Raw genomic sequence first — 23,407 nt, 5'->3', positions numbered from 1 at the left:
CAAGATTCCGGAATGGTGGTTTTTAATTGTAGCGGGAAAGCGGGATGGATTTTTCTCTCACCCATGGTGGGAGACAGTTAGACTATGGAGACAAGCATCCTGGTGGCCATTAGTTGTGGTCCCTTTTGGGCAAAATGGAAGGTCTGAAGCTGAAAGACGCCGACCGATTGTGTCGATCAGCGGTCGTGGAAGTTTATCCTCTTCTGTCCCTGTTGAGGTTGAGATGGCCAGAGACAGTCACCCTTGCTTGATGATTGCATGCGCTAATAATAACCGCCAATTCTCGATAATCTTATGGCAGATATGCCAATAATGAGATCATGCGTTAATGATTTGAGAAACATTATCCAGATCGGATTGTTGAAAATCTGGATATTTCGATTCACGGTCCTGTTCGCGGTAAGTGGAGTTGCTTATCGGGGATGCTCCGGTGAGTATGGAATCAACACAAGCAATCCGTTTTGTATAAAAAGAAGAGATAGATGAATCTTCTATTGTATTTGGATTAAAGAGTTCATATTAATATTGATGATGCTCAATAGTGACACCATGCAAGCTCCGAGGCAATGGCCGGCAAACACGTGGATCGGCGATGATCTCATCTTTTGGACAGTCGATCCGGACAGTTGAACTCGGCCGACATTCATCTTCATTGTACTATTTATTGCTTGCATCCTGATACTTATTGGCACTGAAAGCTTCCTTATCAATCATCCAGGGAACATACCTTAAAGCCACTCAAGATGCCAGGAAACTACGGGGATTACCAGATGGAAATCTATGGCGAGGGCGCTTTCTTGGGCAAGGTGCCCAGTGTCACGACAGACCCTCGCCTCCTCGAGGAACATGCACGCAAGGCATTGGGCGCTCGTGCCTTCAACTACGTCTCTGGAGGAGCTGGAGAAAAGGCTACTATGGACAGCAATCGACTGGCCTTTCGTCAATGGAAGCTGTATGTCTTTTCATCCAATCCCCCAAGTGTTGCTCTGCACACCGTTGCTACAAACTGGTATTCAAATGACTAAACCCAGCCCATCTATATAGAATCCCAAGAATGAACATATCGGTCAGTCGCTTAATCAATCCTGGTTTTACTTTCTGCTGACCAATCAAACAGACGGATCGCCAAGATGTCTCAGTAAACCTCTTCGGCCAGGAATACCCTAACCCGCTTATCATGGCACCAGTGGGCGTCCAAGGCATCTTCCACGAAGACAAAGAAACCGGGTTAGCAGAAGCGTGTGCGGATGTTGGTGTTCCGTATACTCTCAGCACAGCCAGCACAAGCACCATCGAAGAAGTGGCAGCGGCTAATGGGGATGGGAAGAGATGGTTTCAACTCTACTGGCCATTCGACAACGATATAACTCTATCATTGCTGAAGCGCGCAAAGGAAAACGGGTACTCGGTTCTCGTGGTGACATTGGACACTTGGTCTCTTACCTGGCGACCAGCAGACCTAGACAATGCCTATATCCCTTTCCTTAAAGGCATCGGGGTCCAGGTGGGCTTTAGTGACCCAGTATTCCGTGCCAAGTTTGAAAAATCTACAGGTACAAAGGTAGAGGATGATATTCTCGGGGCATCTCGGGCGTGGATTGGGGATGCTTTCCCTGGAAAGCCACACACCTGGGATCAGGTTGCCTTTTTGCGGAAACACTGGGATGGTCCGCTTGTGCTCAAAGGCATCCAGCATGTAGGAGATGCCAAGTTTGCACTTGAGGCTGGTTGTGACGGAATAGTTGTCTCGAACCATGGAGGTATGTCATTGGATAACCGTAGCACCCTCGTCATCTCCGACCAGTTGCATTGACATATTCCACTATACAGGTCGACAAGTCGACGGCGCTATTGGCTCGTTGGAGGTTCTTCCCGAGATTGTCGACGCCGTCGGTGATAAAATGACGGTCCTCTTTGACTCCGGAATCCGTACTGGAGTCGATGCCATCAAAGCTCTATGCCTCGGGGCAAAAGCAGTTCTCGTTGGCAGGCCTGTGATATACGGACTCGCCATTGGTGGGAAATTAGGGGCTAAATCCGTGTTGAGAGGCCTGCTGGCAGACCTCTGGCAGAGCATGAGCTTATCTGGGATTACCACAGTCGCTGATTGCAATCGAGAAAAGTTGCGGAAGGTTCTATATGGAGGAGATCTCAAGGCTATGATGTAAAATTCGTTGGCTTGCATTCCTGGGTTTGCGCGTGATCATGCTCTCTCAGCTTTTTGGGTGGCTGTAACACTGTCTGCGCCTTCACCGTCTCCGCCCTGTATCTAAGACTGTTTGAACATTCCGAAATAATATATTGTCAATAATCCCTGACTTGCAGGTGAGTGGAATGTAGATAGGCTGGGCAAACGGGATAGGGTGTAGCCACTTTGTTGGGGATCGTCGGTGAATCACATGCTAACCCCCATCCCCACAGCCTTCAACAACGGACGCGCCCCAATATTGAAGCACGAAAAGGTCAGTCAGCGCACGCTCACTGGCTCGTGGTTGTTCTTGTCCTCGGTGATCGACATGTCTCTCTGTCAGTCAGGAACAAATCAGTGCAATCTTCTGACGCAACTCCTGACTAACTGCCCTTAACCAGATTCAGATTGCGTTCCCCGTTTTGACCCCGAGTCTTGTCACTATCATCACTGATCTGATCACTACTCCCTTGTCCATGGCTTGCAGATTATATTGCTTTGGAATCTGCAACTAATGACTACATTTAACCTAATTTCATCGGTTTCATCTAATTGCCGGGATGCCTATATCTATATTAAAAAGACGGACTGAAGTCAAGCCCGAGACTAACGAAGATCTGAATCGTGACGATGGCACAAGCCATGTCCCCGCAACTTCCGGCGCGCCTCTTCTACCTCGCCCAGTGGCTTCCTTTGTGTCGCTGCTGACTCAATCTACTTCGCTTTCTCTTCGCCTGGGATCGTTCTTTGGTGGCGCTGCTCTTGACGGAGCGCGAGTCACTACGCTGACGGGGTTGGAGCTCAGCAGAGCCGTGATCGAGGGGATTCTGACAAGGGCCGGCCGAGATGTGGCCTTCCGTAGCAGTGGAGATCATGGTAAAGCAGAGGCAGAATCTTTGCTTGAAAGAAGCGTACGCTTTTGGCCTTGAGTTTTGCTATTTATCTCATGGTACTAACCCCAGACATAGATAGCAGCGCTACACACAACCGTGACCTCGGCATCGTTCATCGCCGCAGCAACGTTTCATTTCTCAAGTACAACGCTTTCTTCGGCTTCTAATCTAACCCAAACTCTTCTATCCACTCTGGATGCGATACTTGGGTCTACAGAGTCCTCGAGAGCGATTGCCGCAATCATAACTCTCATTCGAAGGGAATTCAGACGTCCCGAACTTGATATCGGTGCCGAAAAGATTGGTGTTGGTGATCTTCTGGTTGGAACTGTTGGTTTCGCCTTGCTACAGCGCTGGGGCAAAAAGAATACAGAGAGAGAAATACACGAAAACGGAGGCGATGAGATCATCTGGGATGTTGTCATTCTAGACAATGGGAGCAGGGCCGATGTTATCAGAACACATCCCCTGAAGCTTACGAATAATCCCCATACCGATTTAAATGAGTCGAAGCGTTCCTCCTTTATGTCGCCTGGGAATGAGGAAGGTTACTTCAATGCGGTGCAACGTCGGCCAAGTATGGTCGACGCCATTGACGGACCTCGTCTCTCTCTTCCATCAGAAGATCAACACCAGATGGATGAAGACATTCGATTGCATATCATGAAACAACTTCCCCGGGGTTGTCATGCATCTATCAGAACCGATTTACTTACGGCACGTACAATTACCGTCGATGTATTCGATGATGATACTGCAGAGATTGCTGCTCCGCCTGGTACGATGATGATCGAGGAAAAATTTCATCAGGATAGAAGCAATTGTCGAGATGAGCTGGCTGATCATCGGCATCTTCCAAAGCACACTGTTGTGTTCAGGACAGAATTCAACAAGTCGCAAAGTGCGAATGTGAGGCATCAAGAAAGAGGTACTCCAGAATCTACTGTGGAAGATCTAACCGGTGCTCCAACATCTCTTAGGATGATCGGTACTGGAGATGAAGAGACGACACGAAATAATAGATCTAATGAACAACGTACAGGCATACGAAATAGCCAAAGCTCGAGTCACCCATCTTTGGGCGCATCGGAGACAAATGTTAAGACTACAACTGGAAAAAGCTCTCTTAGCAAGTTTACTCAGAAAGTGAAGCCATCTGGAAAGCCATCGATTACACCCCAAGGACAGTCTAACAAGGCTTCTAAAGGATCGACTGCCGATAAAAGTCTTGTGCCACGAAGGCTACCTTCCAAACCTGGCTCAGAAGGGAGAACAAACAAAACGGTTTCACCTTCCAGCAGTCAGGTTTCATTCTTTTCATCCCCTGTAGCAAACAGAGGATTACCGAGGTCTCCATTGCAAGATTCTTCCCGAATGAAATCAACTGCCTCTTCAGCAGCACGTCATGGCAACACTCGCGATACTGGGACTGATTATTTTTCAGTCCGCGAAAAGAACCAGGAGTCCTACATGGCACATACAGACGCCTACTCCCGCCGTACAGGGGACATACATCCGGGATCACCCGCGGCAACGAGAAATCATGTGCGTAGCAGCAGCTCTTTATCCTTGACAAGATCCGAGGCAGACATGACCGTGTCCGTCAACAATGATAGCCGCCCCGGCTCGTCTTCGTTTCACAGAAGAAAAGATTCATTTTCTCCTAGCATCTATTCGTTGGCAACAGCAGGCTCGGAAACATCACTCATCCTAGCGCATCGTGCCAGAAAGAGTGCCTATGAAGATGCGGCAACTATACAAGCCCTAAACCGGGATGGTTTAGTTCCTGGGATTTTTCCCGAGATGCATTTCGTGAAGAACATCCGACGCTTCTGTCGATTTTCTTTGGCATCGTATGGATCAAATGCGCTCAAAGTGATGGGTGTCCCCAAAACTCCCAATAGCCTTCCCTCCCAAGAAACCCACAGTCAGGAGCACAGTGATTTCTCAAACCATGCTGGGCTGCCAGCATCGACGATCCTCCTGTCATCCTTTGTGGACCCTGCAGGTGGCACCAATGCTGCTGGAGAAACGGAGACTGGATTCCCTCTCGTTCATTACCTCTGCTTAGACCATGAATCGAAGGCGATTGTCCTTACGCTGAGAGGAACATGGGGATTTGAAGATATCCTTACAGACATGACTTGTGACTATGATGATCTCGAATGGCAAGGCAAGAGTTGGAAGGTTCACAAGGGGATGCATGCGTCTGCAAAACGTCTTTTGGAAGGAGGAGGCGGTAGGGTAATGATCACCATCAGAGCTGCTCTGGAAGAATATCCAGACTATGGGGTTGTTCTGTGCGGTCATTCGTTAGGAGGTGGGGTTGCAGCTCTCCTCGCAACCATGATATCAGAACCCAGCAATGAATCATCTGGAACTTCATTTGTGACCGCTTCCTATCAATCAGTCACCAGGCGTCTGCTTTTGGCGCAATCGAGCGAACACGACACTCATACAGAATATTTCCTCCCTCCCGGACGTCCCATCCATGTCTACGCGTACGGCCCTCCTGCGGTGATGTCGCCATTTTTGCGCCGTGCAACGCGCGGGTTGATCACCACCGTTGTGAACGGCCAAGACGTCGTACCGAGTCTTTCTCTAGGCATTCTGCATGACATGCACATGGTCTCCCTTGCGTTCAAAAACGACATTTCTGAAGCAAGGTCCAACGTGCGAGGCCGTGTCTGGGAAGGGATAAGGCACAGCATCGTCAATAAATTCTACGTCAATGAGCCGCCAATGCTTGTCCAAGCCGGTGACGGGGTCGGCGAAGATGCCTGGGCATGGAAAACACTCAAGGGACTTCGTGCCGATCTGCTTGCCCCCAAGCTCATGCCACCAGGCGAGGTATTCGTCGTCGAGACTATGCGTGTTTTGAAACGAGACGCCTTCACATCCGGTCTGCGTGAAGACGGCTACCCACTACTCGGACGGCCTGCTACAAGGGTGCAATTGAAATTCATCAGAGATGTCGAAGCCATGTTCGGGGAGCTGAGATTTGGCTCAGGGATGTTGAGCGATCACAACCCGGCAAGATACGAAACTAGTCTCGCTGCCCTTGCGCGAGGCATTCTAGACGAATAACGTGTTACGAACTATCTACAATGCGACCTAATATTGGACGATATAGACGGTATAAGGGCAGATCCTATGATTTTGGTTAAACATGATGGGGATACTACATACATATCGAGATACCAGGCGCTTCTTTAACTTGTTTTCTTGTTTTCTTGGGGTACTATACAGACTGTTTATACATCTTAGATTTAGAAATTATAACCTCGGCTTCAGGACAGCCACTTCGATGAGGATGTCCGGCTTTCTTGATACCATATAGATTTCCCGTTTTCCTTTACTTGAAAGATGTTTTCTTTTAGTCCGGCAGGTGTTTTCAGTGACCGGATTTATGACTTCAAAATGAAAGTATCAGTCAGATGTTGCTCTGCTTTCGGCGGAGCAGACGGTGAACACGCCCGAGACGACGTGTGTATCAAAACCAAGGCAAGATGCGCAGTGGCTTGAGTATATGTTGAAGCTTTCTTTGGAAACTGTTGGCTGGCATATTCTAATCGAAGCGAGGCTGTTCCAGCTTATGGGTTGTGCGAATAGCCCGGACAGATTCCCCAGCGTAGCCTTATCAGAATGTCTAGTCGAAAGGAACAAGCAGAGGTTGGCCATATACGGTGGAATCTATCGCACAGATCGAATCAACCAAGATTTCCAGCTACGACTTTGTCAGCATCTCATCGAACTGCCGAGGGAACAGTTGCGTTCTACCTTTATCCCAACCTCAAATCTTCTTGGTTTCTTCACCCATCATGTGGTCGTTCTGTGTTCGAAGCAGCCAGCCCCTTTTGTTGCTTATCCTCAACTCTGGCATCTAGATCGCGAATCTGCTTTTCAACCATCAATTTCTTAGATGATAGGTTTTCCCGTGTGCTCCGGAGAGATTCGATCCTTTCGTCAATCGTGGCTTCGCGGGATTTCTGTGCTACCTGGATTTCGAACATAGATTAATAGAGGGATTATACAAATAAAACAGCTATATACAAATTATTGTCCAATTGCAAATCGTACCTGCTTAGCCTCTTGTCCGGTCTTTACACCCGCACCATATAGGGTTCCCGCAATAGTAATCGTAGTCACGGCACCAGCCAAAACAAGTCGTCGAACATTCACGGGGCGAGGCATGATAACTGAAATAAATTGATTTCCCCAACAACAGAAAAATCAACGCTGAATTGCTAGACAAATCGATTGCATCTCCTCCGATGCGAGTTCCGCAAAGCCTCACGGAAGAGAATAACGGAATTGGCCAGACTGACCGCCTTCCCGATCCGGATTTAGTATTGGAAACCGCGTCGCGTCAATCGCGTGGTTGATTATCGCCATTTTTGTATCAACGAGTTGAGAAAATCACTATTCCGCCCCAAGCACCCTGCACGAAGGCGCAGTTTACACTATAAACTATGCCTTCCTCGCGGGCGGTCCCAACCCGTCGAAAAAGGGCGGATGATGACGACGATAGCGAGGAATCATCGTCCAACTCGTCCAGATACCCCACACCTGGATCTCAAAAACGCTCTCGAGTAGAAGCCGGCGTGGAAACAGAAGACGATGAGGATACAGCAGGAAATTCTGGTCAAAACTCGGACGATGATGATAGCGAAGTTCCTGAGCCTTCCACGCAGATTACGCAAACACAGTCTGGCGACACCCAGAATGGCCATTCGGAGGGGGTCGATAAAAATGGCTACAAGCCAGGTGCTATCGTACGAATCAAGGTCACAGACTTTGTCACATATACCTCTGCCGAGTTCTTCCCCGGTCCGAAATTGAACATGGTGATCGGGCCTAATGGAACTGGAAAAAGTACTCTGGTGTGCGCGATATGTCTAGGTCTAGGCTGGGGCCCACAGGTATGGGAGATGCATGACTCTTTTTTAACTCTACAAGACTGGTGGGGCATAGATTTTCTAACAATTTTGAATAATATAGCACTTGGGACGTGCAAAAGACCCCGGTGAATTCGTAAAGCATGGGTGCCGAGAAGCCATTATCGAAATAGAACTTGCAGGAGGAGCACGGTTCCGTCGAAATCCGGTTGTATCTCGAACTATCAAGCGCGAAGGCAACAAGAGTTCGTTCACTCTGAACAGAAAACCAGTATCACGCACCGCTGTGTTAAAGCTTGCTCAATCTTTCGCCATCCAGATCGACAATCTATGCCAGTTTCTGCCACAAGACAAAGTGAGCGAATTTGCTGCGCTCACCCCGATTGAATTGCTGCACTCTACGCAACGAGCTGCTGCGGGCCCAGAAATGGTGGAGTGGCATGATGACTTGAAGAAATTGAGGGCACAGCAGAAGAAGTTGCAGATGGATAACCAAGGTGACAAGGACTCGCTTACGAATCTTGAAAACCGACAAGAGATGCAAAGAGCGGATGTTGAGAGGATGCGCGAACGAGCGGTGATAAAGAGAAAAATCGAGATTCTTGAAACTCTACGCCCTATCGCACGATACAGACAGCACCACGAGGAATTAAAGAACATGAAACAAAAAAAGGATGAACTCTTGCGTGAGCTGGAACAGCTAAAGACTGATCTAGAGCCTGCTTTGAGGGCGGTTAATGCCAAGCAAAATTATGTTCTACAGTTACATGAAGTAGAAAAGCATCAGCAGGGCATCGTTGATGAGGCGGATGCCAAAGCCACGAAACTTGGGAAGAAGATTGAACAATATGAGAATTCAATGAAGGATCTCGGCTCTCAGATTGATGCTGAAAAGAAAAGCAGTACCAATTACAAGCAAGAGGCTGGTAAAATCCAGCAAAATATCAACAGGCTCACCCGCCAGTTGAATGAAGAGGGCATTGAGTTCGATGTTGATTGGTATAACGAGAAGATCGTGAGTACACAATGTGCGGGGAACAGAGAATACTTGCTTATCCTTGCAACAGAGAGAAAAACGGCGAGAAATGAGAGAGCTCGAGGTTCGGGGGAGTGAAATCAAAGAGGAAAGGCGGCCACATTTCGAAAAACTAAAAGAATTTTCAACACGTATCAATCGGGCAGAGGAGCAACTGAAAGGCCTGGACTCTCAAGCTGGACGGCAAGAGGCGAAGCTCGAAGCAGCATCGAGACATTCCTATCAAGCTTACAAGTGGCTGCTTAAGAACCAGGACAAATTCGAAAAGGAGGTTTTCGGTCCACCAATTGTGACCTGCTCCGTGACAGATCCCAAATATGCTGACCCCGTCGAGTCGATATTCCAAAGAACAGACTTCACAACCTTCACCACGCAAACTCGCAATGATTTCAAGACATTGCAAAGGGCACTGAATATCGACATGAAACTTCACGATATCAGTATCAGGACCTGCTCAATTCCTCTAGACAGTCTTCGACCGCCTATATCAGATGATGAACTCAAGAATGGAATAGGGTTCGATGGCTGGGCAAAGGATTATCTCGCCGGCCCCGAGCCTGTGCTTGCCATGCTTTGTAGTGAGAACCGGTTGCACCAGACGCCTATAACTCTTCGCGACATCTCCGATGAGGAATTCGGTAGATTGGAAAATGGCCCCATCAGCTCCTGGGTGACTAGGAAGCAAACGTATCAAGTTATGAGGCGACGAGAGTATGGTCCCAGTGCATCTTCAACGCGTGTGAGGCAAGTGAAGCCCGCGAAGGTGTGGACTTCTCAACCAGTGGATGCATCAGCAAAACACGAGTTGCAGCAGCAAATTGAGGGTTGGAAGAATGAGGCTAGAGAAGTCCAAGAAAAAATAGATGCCGACAAAACTACACTTAAACGATTGGGTGACCAGCACAATGAGCTCGATCGAGAAAAGGTTTGTTCTATTTTCTTGGGATATTTGACATATGGACTCACGTCATTTTTCAGGTTAACCTTGAGCGGGAGAAGTCAGACAAGCAGACAGCTTTTACCAACTACAGAGCTCTCCCCGAAAGAATACGTAAGTGTTCAATGTTCCATACCTTTCTCTGGTTCCTGATTTAATGATTTGCAGGTCAGCAAGAAGCCAAGCAAAAAGATTTCTACAGGTTCTTTGAGGAAACCAGGAACAGGGTTTTGGAAATCCGCGGTCAACAGGATCAGGTAGCAATTAAAAAGGCTGAGGCTGCCATTGCATATGCTGTAAGTCTACCAGGTTTACTTTTAGGTCTACTGCTAACAACCTCTAGAATGCGGTGGATGATCTCCGTACACAGCACGAACAACTCATCAAATTGAAGGTGCAGTTGATTGAAGGTCGCTCTGATTTTACAACCTTGAAAGACCGCAGTGCTGAACACCGGGACCTGCTGCAAAGCAAAGATAAAGAGGTACAAGAAGCCCACCGCATCATGAGAGAAGCTTCGAAAAACGGAAGGGAAATGGTTGTGGAATCGCAACGTGTTATACAACTATCCAACAGTCAACCTGACCTAAAGGAGGAGCTTTCGACCATGGGAACGAACAAGACTTCTGTGGATCAACTAGAGGCAGACATTGATTCCGAAAAGGCACGGTTGGAACTTACGCAAGGAGGCAGTGCCAATATCATCAAAGAATTCGAGGAACGTGAACGGCAGATTGAGAAACTGCGCAACAACCTTGCCGACTTCCATAATCAACTTGCAGAATACGACCACGCAATCAATGAGATCCGAGGCAAATGGGAACCGAAGCTCGACGCACTGGTCAAAAGCATCAGCGATGCGTTCTCCGACTCGTTCGCCCGCATCGGATGTGCTGGCCAGGTTTCACTGGACAAGGCAGAGGACGAAGCCGGGCCAGATGGCCAAACTGGCGGCAGCAATTTCGATCAGTGGTCCATCCAAATCCACGTCAAATTCCGGGAGCACGAGAGTTTGTCTCTGCTCGACTCGCATCGGCAATCCGGTGGAGAAAGAGCCGTCAGTACCATTTTCTACCTCATGGCCCTCCAGTCCCTATCAGCCTCGCCATTCCGCGTCGTCGACGAGATCAATCAGGGTATGGACCCACGAAATGAGCGCATGGTACACGGCCGACTAGTGGACATTGCTTGCGCTGCAGGAAACAACGCAGCCGACGGCGTCGGTGGTGGTGGCGGTGGCCAATACTTCCTGATCACACCCAAGCTGCTCAGCGGCCTCGTCTACAAGCCTGGCATGAGGGTTCTCTGTATCGTCAGTGGCGAACACATGCCCAGAGACTACAATGAGCTCAATTTCGGTCAAGCCATTCAAACAATGAGAAAGGTTAACGAGCAGCGAGACCAAGGCAGAGCCATCCAAAATACCATGAGGAGTAACGGCCATGTCGACGTTAACGCATGATGATTTCTTTCTTCTGATACCTTTTCTTCTTTTCTAATTTTAAATATTTGCTTTCACGGCGAGATTTGCGCGGTCCAGGCTAGGCGAATGGGATTGGGATGATAAATGAGTTTTTTTTTTTTTGTTCGATTCCTGTACATAAATGGATGAATATGCTCTATATTTTCTGTGTGCTAAATGTATATAATAATTGAATATTTGGATAACAAAAAACCATCCATATTTCATTCATTATTTATTTTTGAAAATTACATTAAATTAAATTGATTAAGATAAAATAAACATAACATCGCATAAAAACCTCGTGGTTGTTGCATTTTTGACACTGAACATCATTTGCAGCATTACGCCATAATCCCGGAGAATTGATTACCTAAGGCTCGAGTAGGGCTGAGTGACGAGTAACTTGTTCCGTGCTACGGGTATCACATTTTCAAGACTCGAGAATCGAGTTGAAGTGAAACAAGATTCAGTTTATGTAGCACAGGATACAGATTTACTTAAAAGAATATAGATATGTATAGTGATTTGTTTTGATTTGTTTTGATTTGTTTTGATTTGTTTTGATTTGTTTTGATTTGTTTTGATTTGTTTTGATATTTGTTTGGATGGAGTTCGTGAGTCACATTAACCGGACAAAGAAAATTCATAACATAAGTAACTCCTTCCACCCTAGGTTCAAGATAATAATCGGAGTCTTGACCTTTTGATAAAAAATCCATAGTATCCATGATTTGACCTCCCAGACGCCTGGCTGCTTCCCTTTCGCATATACATGTTCGTAAAATGTACATATGAAATAAAGACACAAAAGAAAAAAAAAAAAAAAATAGCAAAAACATAAATGTTCATCCCCAGACACCCCAAAGCCAGTGTAAAACACGCATGAGAGGGTATCATCGAAGAAACAGCAAGGAAACAAAAAAATGTTTACAAAAAAAAGGGTATAATCTTTTGAGCATGCCCGAAAGATTTCAGAGAAGCGAAGATAGAACAATAAAGGGAAATTTGTTTGCTGTTTGGGTCTAGATTTAGACCATGGCAGCTGCGACGGCTCTGCCGGTGTGGCAGCCGCGCTCATGACGCTTCATGTTGCTGCGCACGCTAAAGGCCTTACCGCAGCCAGCGTGTGTGCATCGGAAAGGCTTCTCGCCGGTGTGGCTGTGAGAGTGGATGCGGAGGCTGGAGGGGCGAGAGAAGGCCTTGTGGCATGTGCGGCAGATGTAGCGGTCATGGTTTTGCTGGTAGGGAGTCGAGGTGGAAGGGGGGAAGTAGTGGTGGTGCTGCCAGGCTGGAGTGACGGGAGAGATCATCTGCTGGTGCGATGTCGACGCCAGAGGAGCGGGAGCTGAAGGAGCAACGCTGGGAGTGCTCTGGTAGGTGGTCGAGCTAGTTGGGCGCTGGTAGTAAGCGGCGGACGAAGCAGTGGACTCGACAGGAGAAGAGTATGAAGCCACACTAGGAGCAGGAGAAGCATAAGGAGCGGCTCCAGAAGAAACGTGCTGCGATCCTTGGCTGGAGACGGAAGATCTGCCGGAAGTCACAGGAGTCTGGAAGGAGTCGGTGTTCTTGACAACTGGGCTGGTGCTGCTGATGCTAGCGGCCGAGACAGACGAAGCCGAGGGAGAGTGGCTGTTGCGGTGGAAGCTGGAGCCAGGACGCAGAGGAGGCGTAGGCGGCAAGCGAACAGGGCCAACGGGCTCATACGAGGGGAGTCTGAAGTCAAGTTCCCGGTGCGCGGGGGAAGACATTCTTTGGCGCTCTGCGCGAGGAGAAGGTTAGCTATGCGAAAATCATGAGTGGAGTGCTGAGGGAGCCATACTTGCAGGCTGCATGGATGCGCTGTCTGCGCTCTCGAGAAGAGTCGAGATGGAGGGGAGAGAGCATTTGGGCTGGTCCTCGACCGGAGGAGACAGAGGCGGTTGCGGGGAGCGCGTGTATGTGGTCGGGACAGCAGTGAAGTAGGAGTCCTTGTCTGAAGTCGAAGGCTTGTATGAGACAGCAGGAGGGCTGAAAGTCGCACGACGCTTAAGAGAGACGGGTTCCGGACCCGAGTGGGTGATGAGGCTAGCGAGATCCATGATGGAGTAGTGGTGGTATGAGTGTGGAAGGTAGAAGGTAGAGGCGGTAGTTGGAGTGGTGAGGTGATGATATCAAGTCGATCTGAAAGAGGAAGATGGGGTGCAGAGTGGGAGGTATAAGTAAGAAGAGGCGGATGATGATAATATACGATCTCTCACAGGGCGAAGGAGGAAGTGGGGGCGACGACAGGGGCAGAAGACGGGGTATCTAGACGAAAGAGGAAGAGAACGAGCGATGGACTGGAGATGGGGAGAAATAATAAAAAATAAAATAATAATACACGACTAAAAGCAAATATCCGAAATGATGGGCAAATGATAATAATAGCTTTGGGTGAGGTATAGTAGACGACGGGTGGAAACCGAGCAATACACAGCAGCAAAAAAGATGGGGCCCAGCGAAGGCGGGAGAAGCCGACGATGAACGATCGTACGTGACGTTACGAATAATACACGCTCTGCCTGCAGGCGACAGGGGTCTGATTCGCCGACCCAGGATGATTACTCCGTCCGAAAGCTTAATTGATGACCGGTGGGTGGTGCTGGCGTAATGTTCCCGTCTCAATACACGTAAGTAATATGCTTTGGGTAGGCTCGACGAGAGATGAGCTTTTTCCGCTGGGTCACCCCGTACCAACTCGTGGTTGCTCCGTAAAGGGGGTCAAAGTGACAGATCGGCGAAAAAGGGCAACGGGACTTGCGGTACTTACAGAGCTGACTTCGGGGCTCGGCTAGCTAGGCCTGGCGCTAGTGCAGATCCATGGACTGTACAGTATTCTGTAACATGTTACAGGCTCTTGGTGGGAGTTGGGTATACGGACTGGTACCGGTATCATGACGACAGCACAGCTGATCTGGAAGGGGGTGGGGCGCCTGTTCTGGTTTTACCTGTCACAACGATCCCATGCCCCATAAACGGCTGATCGTTGCCGCACGATCATGCGTTGCTGAGAACCTGATCTCATGTTCCACGTAGATCTTTGGTTGCTTCGTCTAATTTTCGCAAAGTAGGAAAGATCTTGTGTAGATGTGTACCCTCCTCGCCTCTTCAGGGTGTGGTCTGTGTAGGGAAAAGATGATGATCCAGGTACTGCGTACGGGCATCCTCCGAGAAATGCAGGCGAGACACAATCAAAAAAGTAAATATCCTGCATAAGAGGAACATTGCTCTGATGGGAAATGTCTCCGTCCATGTCACTTGCATAACATAATTATAATAATATAATAATATAACACAACCTATAATACCTCCAAATCCAAGCCCTCGGGGCTGGCTTGGGGGCGGATGATGAGGCGCGGCACAAGGGCTGAAATCCCATCAGCGAATCATCCGGAATTGACCAGAAAGGAATCTATGAACGATATTAAAATCTGCCTTATGTAATAAATCCTTCGCTTGCGTCCAAAAGAGGCGTTTTAATGCCTTGAAGGAACCGGAGGTTATCGTGGCAGTGGCAGCCAATGACCAGCCCTAGAATGTAAAACAAGGTTTAACTTGGAGAGCCACTAAACTTACTCTGGAGTAGTGCAACTCTGCTAGCGACGGACCACGGACGTCGATTCGTCAGTTGCGCTGTTGGTTACTTGGTTGGCTCCGGTGGTGGCTTGTCCGTTACACAGCACATGGCAAAGCCCTCCAACCAAGACAATTAAAACTGACATCCTGGGAAAGGAATAAAAGCCAACAAACAGATGATGCATCATGCATACCGCAGATGAGATGACTCGAGGGAAATCCTCCATTTGCCCATCATTGATCGCCCGTGCAGCCCGTGTTTTCTGTAGGTAGAAATGGACTCGTCATGTTGGGAAAATCAGAACTCACAACGACCATCTTACTCTCCTTAGTCCCGTACTTTCTACGAGATAAACTATGTGGTACTTGCTCAGGGTTGATCACCTTGACCGAAACTACAGACTGTAAATCCATAGATAGAAGCGTCGCATCCAGCCACGTAGTCCTCCCGTCCCGATCGCCTCGACAAGTCCCGACCGAAAGAAAAGAAAAAAAAAAAAAAAAAAAAAAAAGCGGCAAGGATTCAGTTTCTGCCAATTTCTTTTCCAATTGGGATCTTCCGTCAGATCGCGGGTGGATGAAACGCCATAACTCAAAGTCGGGTTTGTTTGAGAAAGGTTGCGAGGTGGAAAGCAAAGAAAAGGATTTGCCTCGGTCGCGCTTGAGTAAACTACACCCTTACCCGAAAGAGGAAAGGGAAACGACGAACCTGTTCTGGAACCGAGAAAGGGAGTAGAGCATGGGCCATGATCGTTGCGACGCGTCCATAGTTAAAAAAACCTATCCTGAACTGATCTACGCCCCCGTATTTACTATTCAGTTCACGGAAACAGTCCGTAGGGGTCAAGTTACAGAATTGACCCTACCGAATAATTCGACAGTCTTGAGACTTCAGAGAAATCCTCCGTATCAATAAGGGGTTTCTGCTTCTTTGCTTCTTCTGGATTGATTCAAATTTCAGACCTCGGATGCATCAGTCATGCATCAGTCATCACCTCTGATCTTTCTTACCCCGAGTTGATCGCCGCCATAGTCTACGTAGCCCGGCGGAGGGAACCGCCCAGCCCATTTCCCATTGTAGAAACCCTAATCTATGCGAGCAGCCATTATTAAGACACACAAAAGTACTTGCATTGTTATGCTGGTATCCAACCATGCCAAGTGACAACACATAATCTCCCCTTTACAACTACATATGTAGTCTACATCTAGCGACATAGTATTCTATGGTTACATATCTAAATATGAGGCCTACCATCTGCATGGACCAGGGAGATCATCCGCAAATCTCATTACCCATTCCATTCCCAATCTGGTAATCGGCAGGGTTCCTAATGTTACATGTCTTGGGTGTTGGAACTTGGCTGTGCTGAGGCCCGTAAGCAAGCCCAGTCATTCCCAACCTTAATACAAACAAAGACTTGTTTAAACCTCGTGGAAGCGAGACTGAATCAACCTGATTGGCTGGTGGGTGTGTTATTTTAATTCTCTCATTATGATATTCCCATGGACAGCAACAAGCCTATAAGCAACGGAGTACTCCGTTAGTAGTTAGTCAAAAGAAGTCATCCATCCAGACCCACGGACCCCAGAATTACAGGGGGCCAGAAATCAGAATTGAAAGAAGGGAAAAATTGTTGGCTGACACCTAATGGAAATTGGCTGGCCTGAGGCTTGAGCACTCTGTATGGTACCAGATCCACAGTGCCAGAGTTGAGTCCCGCGAACGGGGCCGATGATCCTCCCCCTGCTACCTTAGGTCGAGATATGGGTGATCATCCATCCAACTCTGGGTTGGGAGAGATTCCAGAACATCTCGTCTGGATAATTTGGTTCCGTGGTTGACGGGGTAAATCGTCAAAGGGATACCAAAAGGGAAGGGGGAACAGATATTATGGGGTTGTGGATAAAGATCATGATGTTCTTTTGGCCTGAGGCCCTTTTTTGGCTTCGTGTCTCGTGTCCCTTGTATTAAAGAAGGTTGGCAACTTGGCACATATACTTTCTCTGTACGCAAAGTAAAATCCTCACCGAGGAGATTTCCTAAAAGAGATGGACTGTCAGGATGCGCAAGCTGTGTCAGATAGTCCAGACAGCCAGACAGGAAGATGGTGGACATCTACCTGGTAGTAACCGTTAGTCAAAACATCACAGATCATGATCTCCTCCATATTCCATAGTCCATAATCCATAGTCTACATAGTAAGATTCCCCTTTCATGAAACGGACTCTCACCGAGATGATGGTGATGCACAAAACTATGAATAGTATGAATAATCCGTGCACAGGGGGGCCACGCATACCGGAAAAGGTGTCTTCCGGAGTCTTCCCAAGAACAAAAGATAAACCTTGATTGCAGATTGACAATGATGTGCGCTGATCATCCAACGCTTCCAACGTCCCTGGTTCCCCTCGCCAAGTGTGTCCCCCCCAACTAGGCTTAGGCGCGTTCTATAGTCTTCGGGCTGATTACTGCAACCCGCCTAGACTCGATCTCATCACCAGCTTTACGGACTGTCAACTACTATCGACACCGGGGTTTCAAAACTATTGATATTATTGCTTTATTATTCCCAACGCCATCTCGTTAATATCGTTCTTCTTCTCTTCTTCCAGTATTCCGGCCGATCTCTTTCCTCTGATCCCTCCTCCCCGGCTATCATACGAGGCCATCACGGGTTAAAGGGGCTCAGGCTCAGGCTCGGTCGTTCAAATCCCGGATTCCCACGGAACCCTCCCAAAAGAGGCTGTCATCGCCATGATCCTCCATCCATGTCCATTCCAATACGAAATGAATAATGTGATCAAACGAGGACGAGGACGGTGATCCAACTGAAACAACTCGATTGCCACCCTCTTATTCGTGGCTGCCCAAGCCACAACCATGTTTTTTTGCGGCAAAACACGGGCGGTAATGTATGACGGTTGTCGATCAAATCATAAAGCAAACCTTGACGCTCGTCGCTGGGTGTGAAGCTCAAGCCTCTACCTGTACAGAGTCACAAGCCAGAGCGCAAAGGTTGATTGCTACCCGTCTGTGGTTTGGCCAAGCCATGAAACAAGAATTGACGCTGCATTCCGCCACGCGAAGAAAAGACGATCAGTCGCATCAGCCGGTGCCTCGTCTCCTCGAGAAGGCTAGAATCGGGATGGATTCTTCAAAGTGCAAACTTTGAAAAAGCACATGGCGTCCATACGACAACGGCAGACTATCATGATCGGCCATGGTCATGGTAACAGGCCACGAAACCATCGGCTACCCCCCGAGCGTAATCAATATAGAATAGATGACAGGGTGGGACAAGATCTATAGTCGATATTGACAGACGTCACACTGAGGCGGCAACAGTGGCGGTACTGAGTCAGAGGCCGTCAAGTTAATCAATATCTGGTCAGCACTGAGCACCCGGCCTTTCAGCCTTTCAGCCTTTCAGCCTTTCACCCTCCATCAGGGAGAGATTGCCAGGATAATAATAGCCAAGATTATAGACCGCCACGTTGGCTAACAGACCACCACCGCAGATCGTCATCAGGGAAGTTGGTTCATGGAGGGAACACCAGGCAGTCAGGCCGCCAAGCAGCCAAGCAGCCAAGCCAGCCAAGCCAGCCAAGACCTCGATGATGCATCTGCCGTGTCTACCCTTTTTCGTTGCTTTTTCTCTGGGGTTGAAACCTGAAACTGGCTCTCTGGCTGTCTCTCCCCTTTCTGTACGGGAACTGCTGGAGCGGGCGTCAAGAGGCCTAAGGCAGGCAAGCGCCAGGCAGATCAGGTGCGGTCGCAGGGTCTTAGCGGGCGATCTGATTGGCCCAGGCCGGCGCGTGCTGGAGTCTGGACCCTGGCCTTTCACGTGGCAGGCCTCCGCTTGCATGTCGTTCGGGCCTTCCCGAGTTTGGCACCAAAGCCGATGCACTGCTTATGTGTCAGCTACAATTGACATAGCCTACATGTTGAGAGGTGATGGTGATGATTCTGATATGATCCTAGTGCATTGTAACACATGGCTGAGCTCGAAAGTTTAAGAATCAGACCATCTTGCATTGTATAGTAGCATTGGCATCACATCCATTACTACGTTACTGACTGACTGCTACCTATCTATATGTCCAATTGGCTAATTGAAACATCCCTCTAGATCACTTGATTTTCTTTGCTTCTTCACGAAAGAATGGAAATGAATGAGACATATCCTGATACATGATAAAATACAGCCACCCAATACCATGGATCACCTCCTCTATCCCAGTCATTCCATCATATATCTGTCCCATATTAGATTAATCAATCAAACCTACCAGCCACAAGGCAACCGGGATAAACAAGAAACTATGTAGCAATAATAATAGCGGAGCAAAGTACTACCTGTTCTCCGCTACCATGTCTGCTCTGTCATGCATATTATTGCATATTCCACTTTCCCCTCTACCTATTCTATCTATCCAATACAACAGTTCCCGCCAATATATATCCCATGAGTCGATACTCGATAGTAGTGAATATCACTCCATCGCCACGAGTCGAGTCTGGGTAGAAATCATCGTACAATCTCCGAAGTAACTCCACTGAGCCCCGAGCTGCGAATCATAGTGAGTAAATCACTGTGATTGTGGGCAAACAAAATCTGATTCGATCCGGAGTGGAGAATTGATGGGTGTGGGATTTCAGGCTGTGTGTACTGTGTAGAAACTACCTAAGCGATGTCTCTGCCTACATACAATAATGCATTCTGTATGGCTTGTTAGAAAGCCTAGAATCAATCACGATGGAGATCCCAACGTGGGTCTGGGTTTTTGATCGAAGCGAACGGGACTGTTTGTGGATATTATTTGTACAATATATTTCGTTATTATACATTATAATTTATTTTTTAATGTTGGACGTGAAAACGCACAGTCTTACCAACAGTGTCAGTATAATCCTTTCGCAGTCAAAGATAACCCCTGTACTTCACCGACAATGATCAACAGTGATTGCCTGAAAGCTAGGAACAAAGAGGTACGTACGACTTGGAACTTCCGAGTCTTGTATTCGGAATTCCCAGCCCTGTAGTGTAGTTCACTACCACCCTTTTCTTTGCGTTCTTTATTTTCTTTTTCTAAGTCATCTATTTTTGCACTGTCTTTTCTTTCAAACAAAAAAAAAAAAAAGAGTAAACTAGATTCAGCTGACTGATACGACGACGACACGTCATAAGGTTCCAAGGAAAACACTGTTCCAAGGTTTCTTGCTGATCGGAATAGTAGCCATAGAAGATCTGGCCATAGCTTAGCTTCTGTCTGTCTTTGTCTGGTCCATCTTATATTATTTTTAATATAGAAAAAAAGAGGGGGGTAGAAATCTACCGAGGCTTTAAACCAGCAGGCAGTAGGCATAACGGAGTTAACGCATTTAATTTCCCCGAATTCTCCTTAACTGACTTACCTCCGTACTCTAACCAACAGTAGCTAGCTAGCTAAGCTAGCCACAGTAACATCTACAATAGCTGGGCTGGCTGATAGCTGCCACATCCCAGGTGCCGAGTAATCAATACCGAATACCGAATACACGGGAAAACGAAAAACGAAACTAAACCTTCGTTAGAATCGTATCGATTACCGTACGCAGTAAAGTACAAGGATACCGGCACCCGCAGATCCCCGGGCAGCGCGGCGGGCGGGTTGGGATTAGAATTTAGTTAGCGGTAATGTATTTCTCGGGACCTTGTACAGAAGCAGACTAGCGTGGAATCCTAAAGAAGGTTTTGCGACCGAGACTAACTAAAAATTTACTGCAATGAGAAGGCCAGACGACCCGGTTATTTTACCAAGAGGTACCTAATTGATATCGTATTTATGGATCGACGTGAGTCGGTTGCGCATCAATGATCGCCTCTGAGGAGTTGTGACTTATGTAGGTCAGACTAGGTATGTAGGTTAGGCAGTGAGGTTCTATTGGATTAATAATGTGAAACAATTGTCTGAAACTATGTACGTATATTCGAGCTATTATGGAGATGGTATGGATACTTGAGGCTACTATGATATCGATGATGGAGTATATGGAGTATTTCATGCTTGCCATACTCCATCATCCCTGTAAAGATAACATTGTCCATCACAATTATCACAGATGCTTTCAGCAATGATATTCATAAAATTTAATTATAATTAGAATAATTAGTACTCCGTGTCGGTCTGTTTGTACTATGTAGATATCTCCATGACACAACACAGCCAAGATCCATACCCCAATGTGATCAGGACCGCATAATGGCTGTTTCAGCCCATGCCCATCTGTGCCACCGACTGATTAGATGAGCTGAACTGTATTCGGTATCGGTGGTGTATAATCTGCACCATCGTATCATGGCGGTGCTGGGCTGGGGCTGATTGACTGGATGTAGACAACGGTGTGCCGACGTACATACAGTACATCACACACACATGTTACGTGTGTATGTCGAGCACTCTGGCTTCTGATTGATGCTGAATTTCGATCTTCTGGTGATCATCTCCGTGCAGATTACTCTTTTCTATTCCTCCCTTTTTGCCTCCCTTTTGCCTCCCCTTCGGCGCTGGTGTAACTCTGCTTGTCTTTTCCTGTCCTATAACGAGGGTTATGTCCGTACGCGATGATGTGACTCGTCTATATCATTTCCGGAAGACCGTCAGTTCCCGTCTGCAGATACGAATCCATTGGACGTGTCGTGGGAGTACAGCAGAGAAAAACCTGCTGAAATCCATGGTCTTCTTATTAATATGACGTGATACTGCGCCCACCTGTGCTCACTGCTCACTGCTAAGTGCGCAGAGGTTTGAGGTTGCAACAGGGATCCTCTGGCTTTCAGGATTTCAGGCTTCCAGGCTTCCAGTTCCAGGTGTCTGCATGTCGTTTCTGTCCCCGCATGGGCAGGTAGGTCTGTGCTGGACTGGACATGAAACATACGGTGCGCAGTGTTCTTGGGGATATAGAACTGGGTGTTATGTCTGAGTCCATGCCAGCACACATGGTGTAGTGTGTACCAGCAGACTGGTCGAGGGTTACATACGGCTGTGACCGTAGGATCGATCCATGTCATCCTGGGTGGCTTAGGGCGGAAGGGGACGGGGATTGGTGTCTTGGACTCGTCGCAGTCGTCGTAGTCGCAGTCATCATCGTAGTCAGTCTAGCAGTCTAGGAGGAATTAAACCCCGCCGTTGACTTCGAATGCCTCGTGCTGACCTTCGCTTATCGCCTTTACTACTGCATGACAGTGGATTCATCCAGCCAGCCGTTGAATCTTGTCTCTCTGTGTCTGTTTCTTTTTTGAGACTGGGATTGAGAGTTTTGCTAACATCCCTGAACGGAGTACACCGTCCGGACACATGGACAGGGCCAAGGTCAAGTACCGGGTGATTTTCGTCGCATCAGATCGTGTTGATGCATGGGAATCTGGATTCGTTCCAGAGTCGGGCGGGCTTGGGCCAGGTTTGTAGTCCATTAATAATATCGTGATTTTACTGTGTCTAATGACAAGGGATTGTGCTCGAGCAGCCCGCATAGACGAGGCATCACCTGGTCTGTTGGTGGTCAGTGTTGGGCCTGGTCAGAGCACGGTGAACGATACAGACAGATCATCCGCAGGAGGCAAAAGGGCAGGCAGGGTTATCTAGCCGATGCAAAGACATTGATTATTTGCTGAACAGAGACCCCATATTTCGATGGAGTTGTCCACTGTGTTAGTTTGAAGCGTAGAGACGTAGTGAGTTACCGGTTGTGTTGGAGGCAAAATCCACGTCGAAGCGGGGAGTTGGGAAAATCCCGCCGCCACTTTGGAGATAACTTCATCCGGATAGCATCATATCCTCCTGCCTTTGGATTCTTGGTGTGTATGGCTATGAAATCATAAACACCAAAAAACAAGACGAGACATTATTCATCCGAACTCTGAAGCATCAGCATAACTCCATGATCCCATCCCCTCGTGGCCGCAGAATATCGCACCAATCAAGCCAACATCCCCGCACACCCGATCGAGGCCGTCAGGTGTCGATCAGCAAGCAATCCAACACCATTCGCGTGAAGCATAAAACATTGCAATAATCAAAATAGAGTTGTCGGGGGTCGTCCGTCGATACCCAACATTCAACCACTCTCTGACAGTCTTACTATTCTTTTTCTCTTTCATCTCCAAAAAAAACCTCCGCATGGATGATGATCCGCGACGGAAATGCCCGACACATCCTTGCACCCGCCAGGAGGAGAAGAGACAGCCCATCGCCATCGCCAATCAGTCGCCAGTGATCAACAGCCGCCGCAGTTGATTTTCGCCCACTTGGTTGTGTCTTTTTTTCCCCCGATCATCTGTGTATAATCAACTGTCGGTGGAGGCCCCTGCATGGATGTCAATCCTTCTTAATCTGAGAGGCGGGAAATCCCC

At 47.9% G+C, this 23,407-nt stretch overlaps 7 protein-coding genes across 7 annotated transcripts; 3 read left to right on the top strand and 4 right to left on the bottom strand.

Annotated features, from left to right (window-relative positions):
* Positions 1–615: 615 nt before the first annotated feature.
* ASPWEDRAFT_315591 (lactate 2-monooxygenase) lies at positions 616–2,443 on the top strand. The gene is made up of 5 exons (XM_040833561.1): positions 616–952; positions 1,045–1,066; positions 1,118–1,760; positions 1,831–2,325; positions 2,422–2,443. Exons 1-4 carry the CDS (start codon positions 744–746, stop codon positions 2,166–2,168), a joined length of 1,212 nt encoding a protein of 403 aa, XP_040691902.1. The 5' UTR covers positions 616–743; the 3' UTR covers positions 2,169–2,325; positions 2,422–2,443.
* Positions 2,444–2,471: 28 nt separating this feature from the next.
* ASPWEDRAFT_35843 (lipase family protein) lies at positions 2,472–6,413 on the top strand. Its single transcript, XM_040834308.1, has 2 exons — positions 2,472–3,099; positions 3,157–6,413. Exons 1-2 carry the CDS (start codon positions 2,749–2,751, stop codon positions 6,166–6,168), a joined length of 3,363 nt encoding a protein of 1,120 aa, XP_040691901.1. The 5' UTR covers positions 2,472–2,748; the 3' UTR covers positions 6,169–6,413.
* Positions 6,414–6,667: 254 nt separating this feature from the next.
* On the bottom strand, positions 6,668–7,302 carry ASPWEDRAFT_35841 (uncharacterized protein). Its single transcript, XM_040834307.1, has 3 exons — positions 7,162–7,302; positions 6,862–7,079; positions 6,668–6,808 (listed from the first exon to the last, which is right to left on the bottom strand). Exons 1-2 carry the CDS (start codon positions 7,273–7,275, stop codon positions 6,894–6,896), a joined length of 300 nt encoding a protein of 99 aa, XP_040691900.1. The 5' UTR covers positions 7,276–7,302; the 3' UTR covers positions 6,668–6,808; positions 6,862–6,893.
* A 184-nt stretch (positions 7,303–7,486) lies between these two features.
* On the top strand, positions 7,487–11,567 carry ASPWEDRAFT_35838 (DNA repair ATPase SMC5). Its single transcript, XM_040834306.1, has 6 exons — positions 7,487–8,003; positions 8,083–8,994; positions 9,047–9,940; positions 9,994–10,066; positions 10,121–10,248; positions 10,296–11,567. Exons 1-6 carry the CDS (start codon positions 7,554–7,556, stop codon positions 11,412–11,414), a joined length of 3,576 nt encoding a protein of 1,191 aa, XP_040691899.1. The 5' UTR covers positions 7,487–7,553; the 3' UTR covers positions 11,415–11,567.
* Positions 11,568–12,445: 878 nt separating this feature from the next.
* On the bottom strand, positions 12,446–13,495 carry ASPWEDRAFT_48525 (uncharacterized protein; the record flags this gene model as incomplete). Its single annotated transcript, XM_040837117.1, has 2 exons — positions 12,446–13,176; positions 13,237–13,495. The coding sequence occupies 2 exons, from the start codon at positions 13,493–13,495 to the stop codon at positions 12,446–12,448; spliced, it is 990 nt and encodes a 329-aa protein (XP_040691898.1).
* An 815-nt stretch (positions 13,496–14,310) lies between these two features.
* On the bottom strand, positions 14,311–14,746 carry ASPWEDRAFT_35836 (uncharacterized protein). Its single transcript, XM_040834305.1, has one exon. The coding sequence runs from the start codon at positions 14,686–14,688 to the stop codon at positions 14,380–14,382; it is 309 nt and encodes a 102-aa protein (XP_040691897.1). The 5' UTR covers positions 14,689–14,746; the 3' UTR covers positions 14,311–14,379.
* Positions 14,747–18,433: 3,687 nt separating this feature from the next.
* Positions 18,434–19,406, bottom strand: ASPWEDRAFT_24177 (uncharacterized protein; the record flags this gene model as incomplete). The annotated part of the gene is made up of 5 exons (XM_040832578.1): positions 18,434–18,921; positions 18,957–19,043; positions 19,232–19,271; positions 19,305–19,335; positions 19,372–19,406. The coding sequence occupies 5 exons, from the start codon at positions 19,404–19,406 to the stop codon at positions 18,434–18,436; spliced, it is 681 nt and encodes a 226-aa protein (XP_040691896.1).
* Between the last annotated feature and the right edge of the window lie 4,001 nt (positions 19,407–23,407).

This window comes from Aspergillus wentii (assembly GCF_001890725.1).
Source record: "Aspergillus wentii DTO 134E9 unplaced genomic scaffold ASPWEscaffold_2, whole genome shotgun sequence".
In the NCBI taxonomy this organism is placed as follows: domain Eukaryota; kingdom Fungi; phylum Ascomycota; class Eurotiomycetes; order Eurotiales; family Aspergillaceae; genus Aspergillus; species Aspergillus wentii.
The sequence above is the reverse complement of the archived record's forward strand: the minus strand, read 5'-3'. Positions and strand labels throughout refer to the sequence as shown.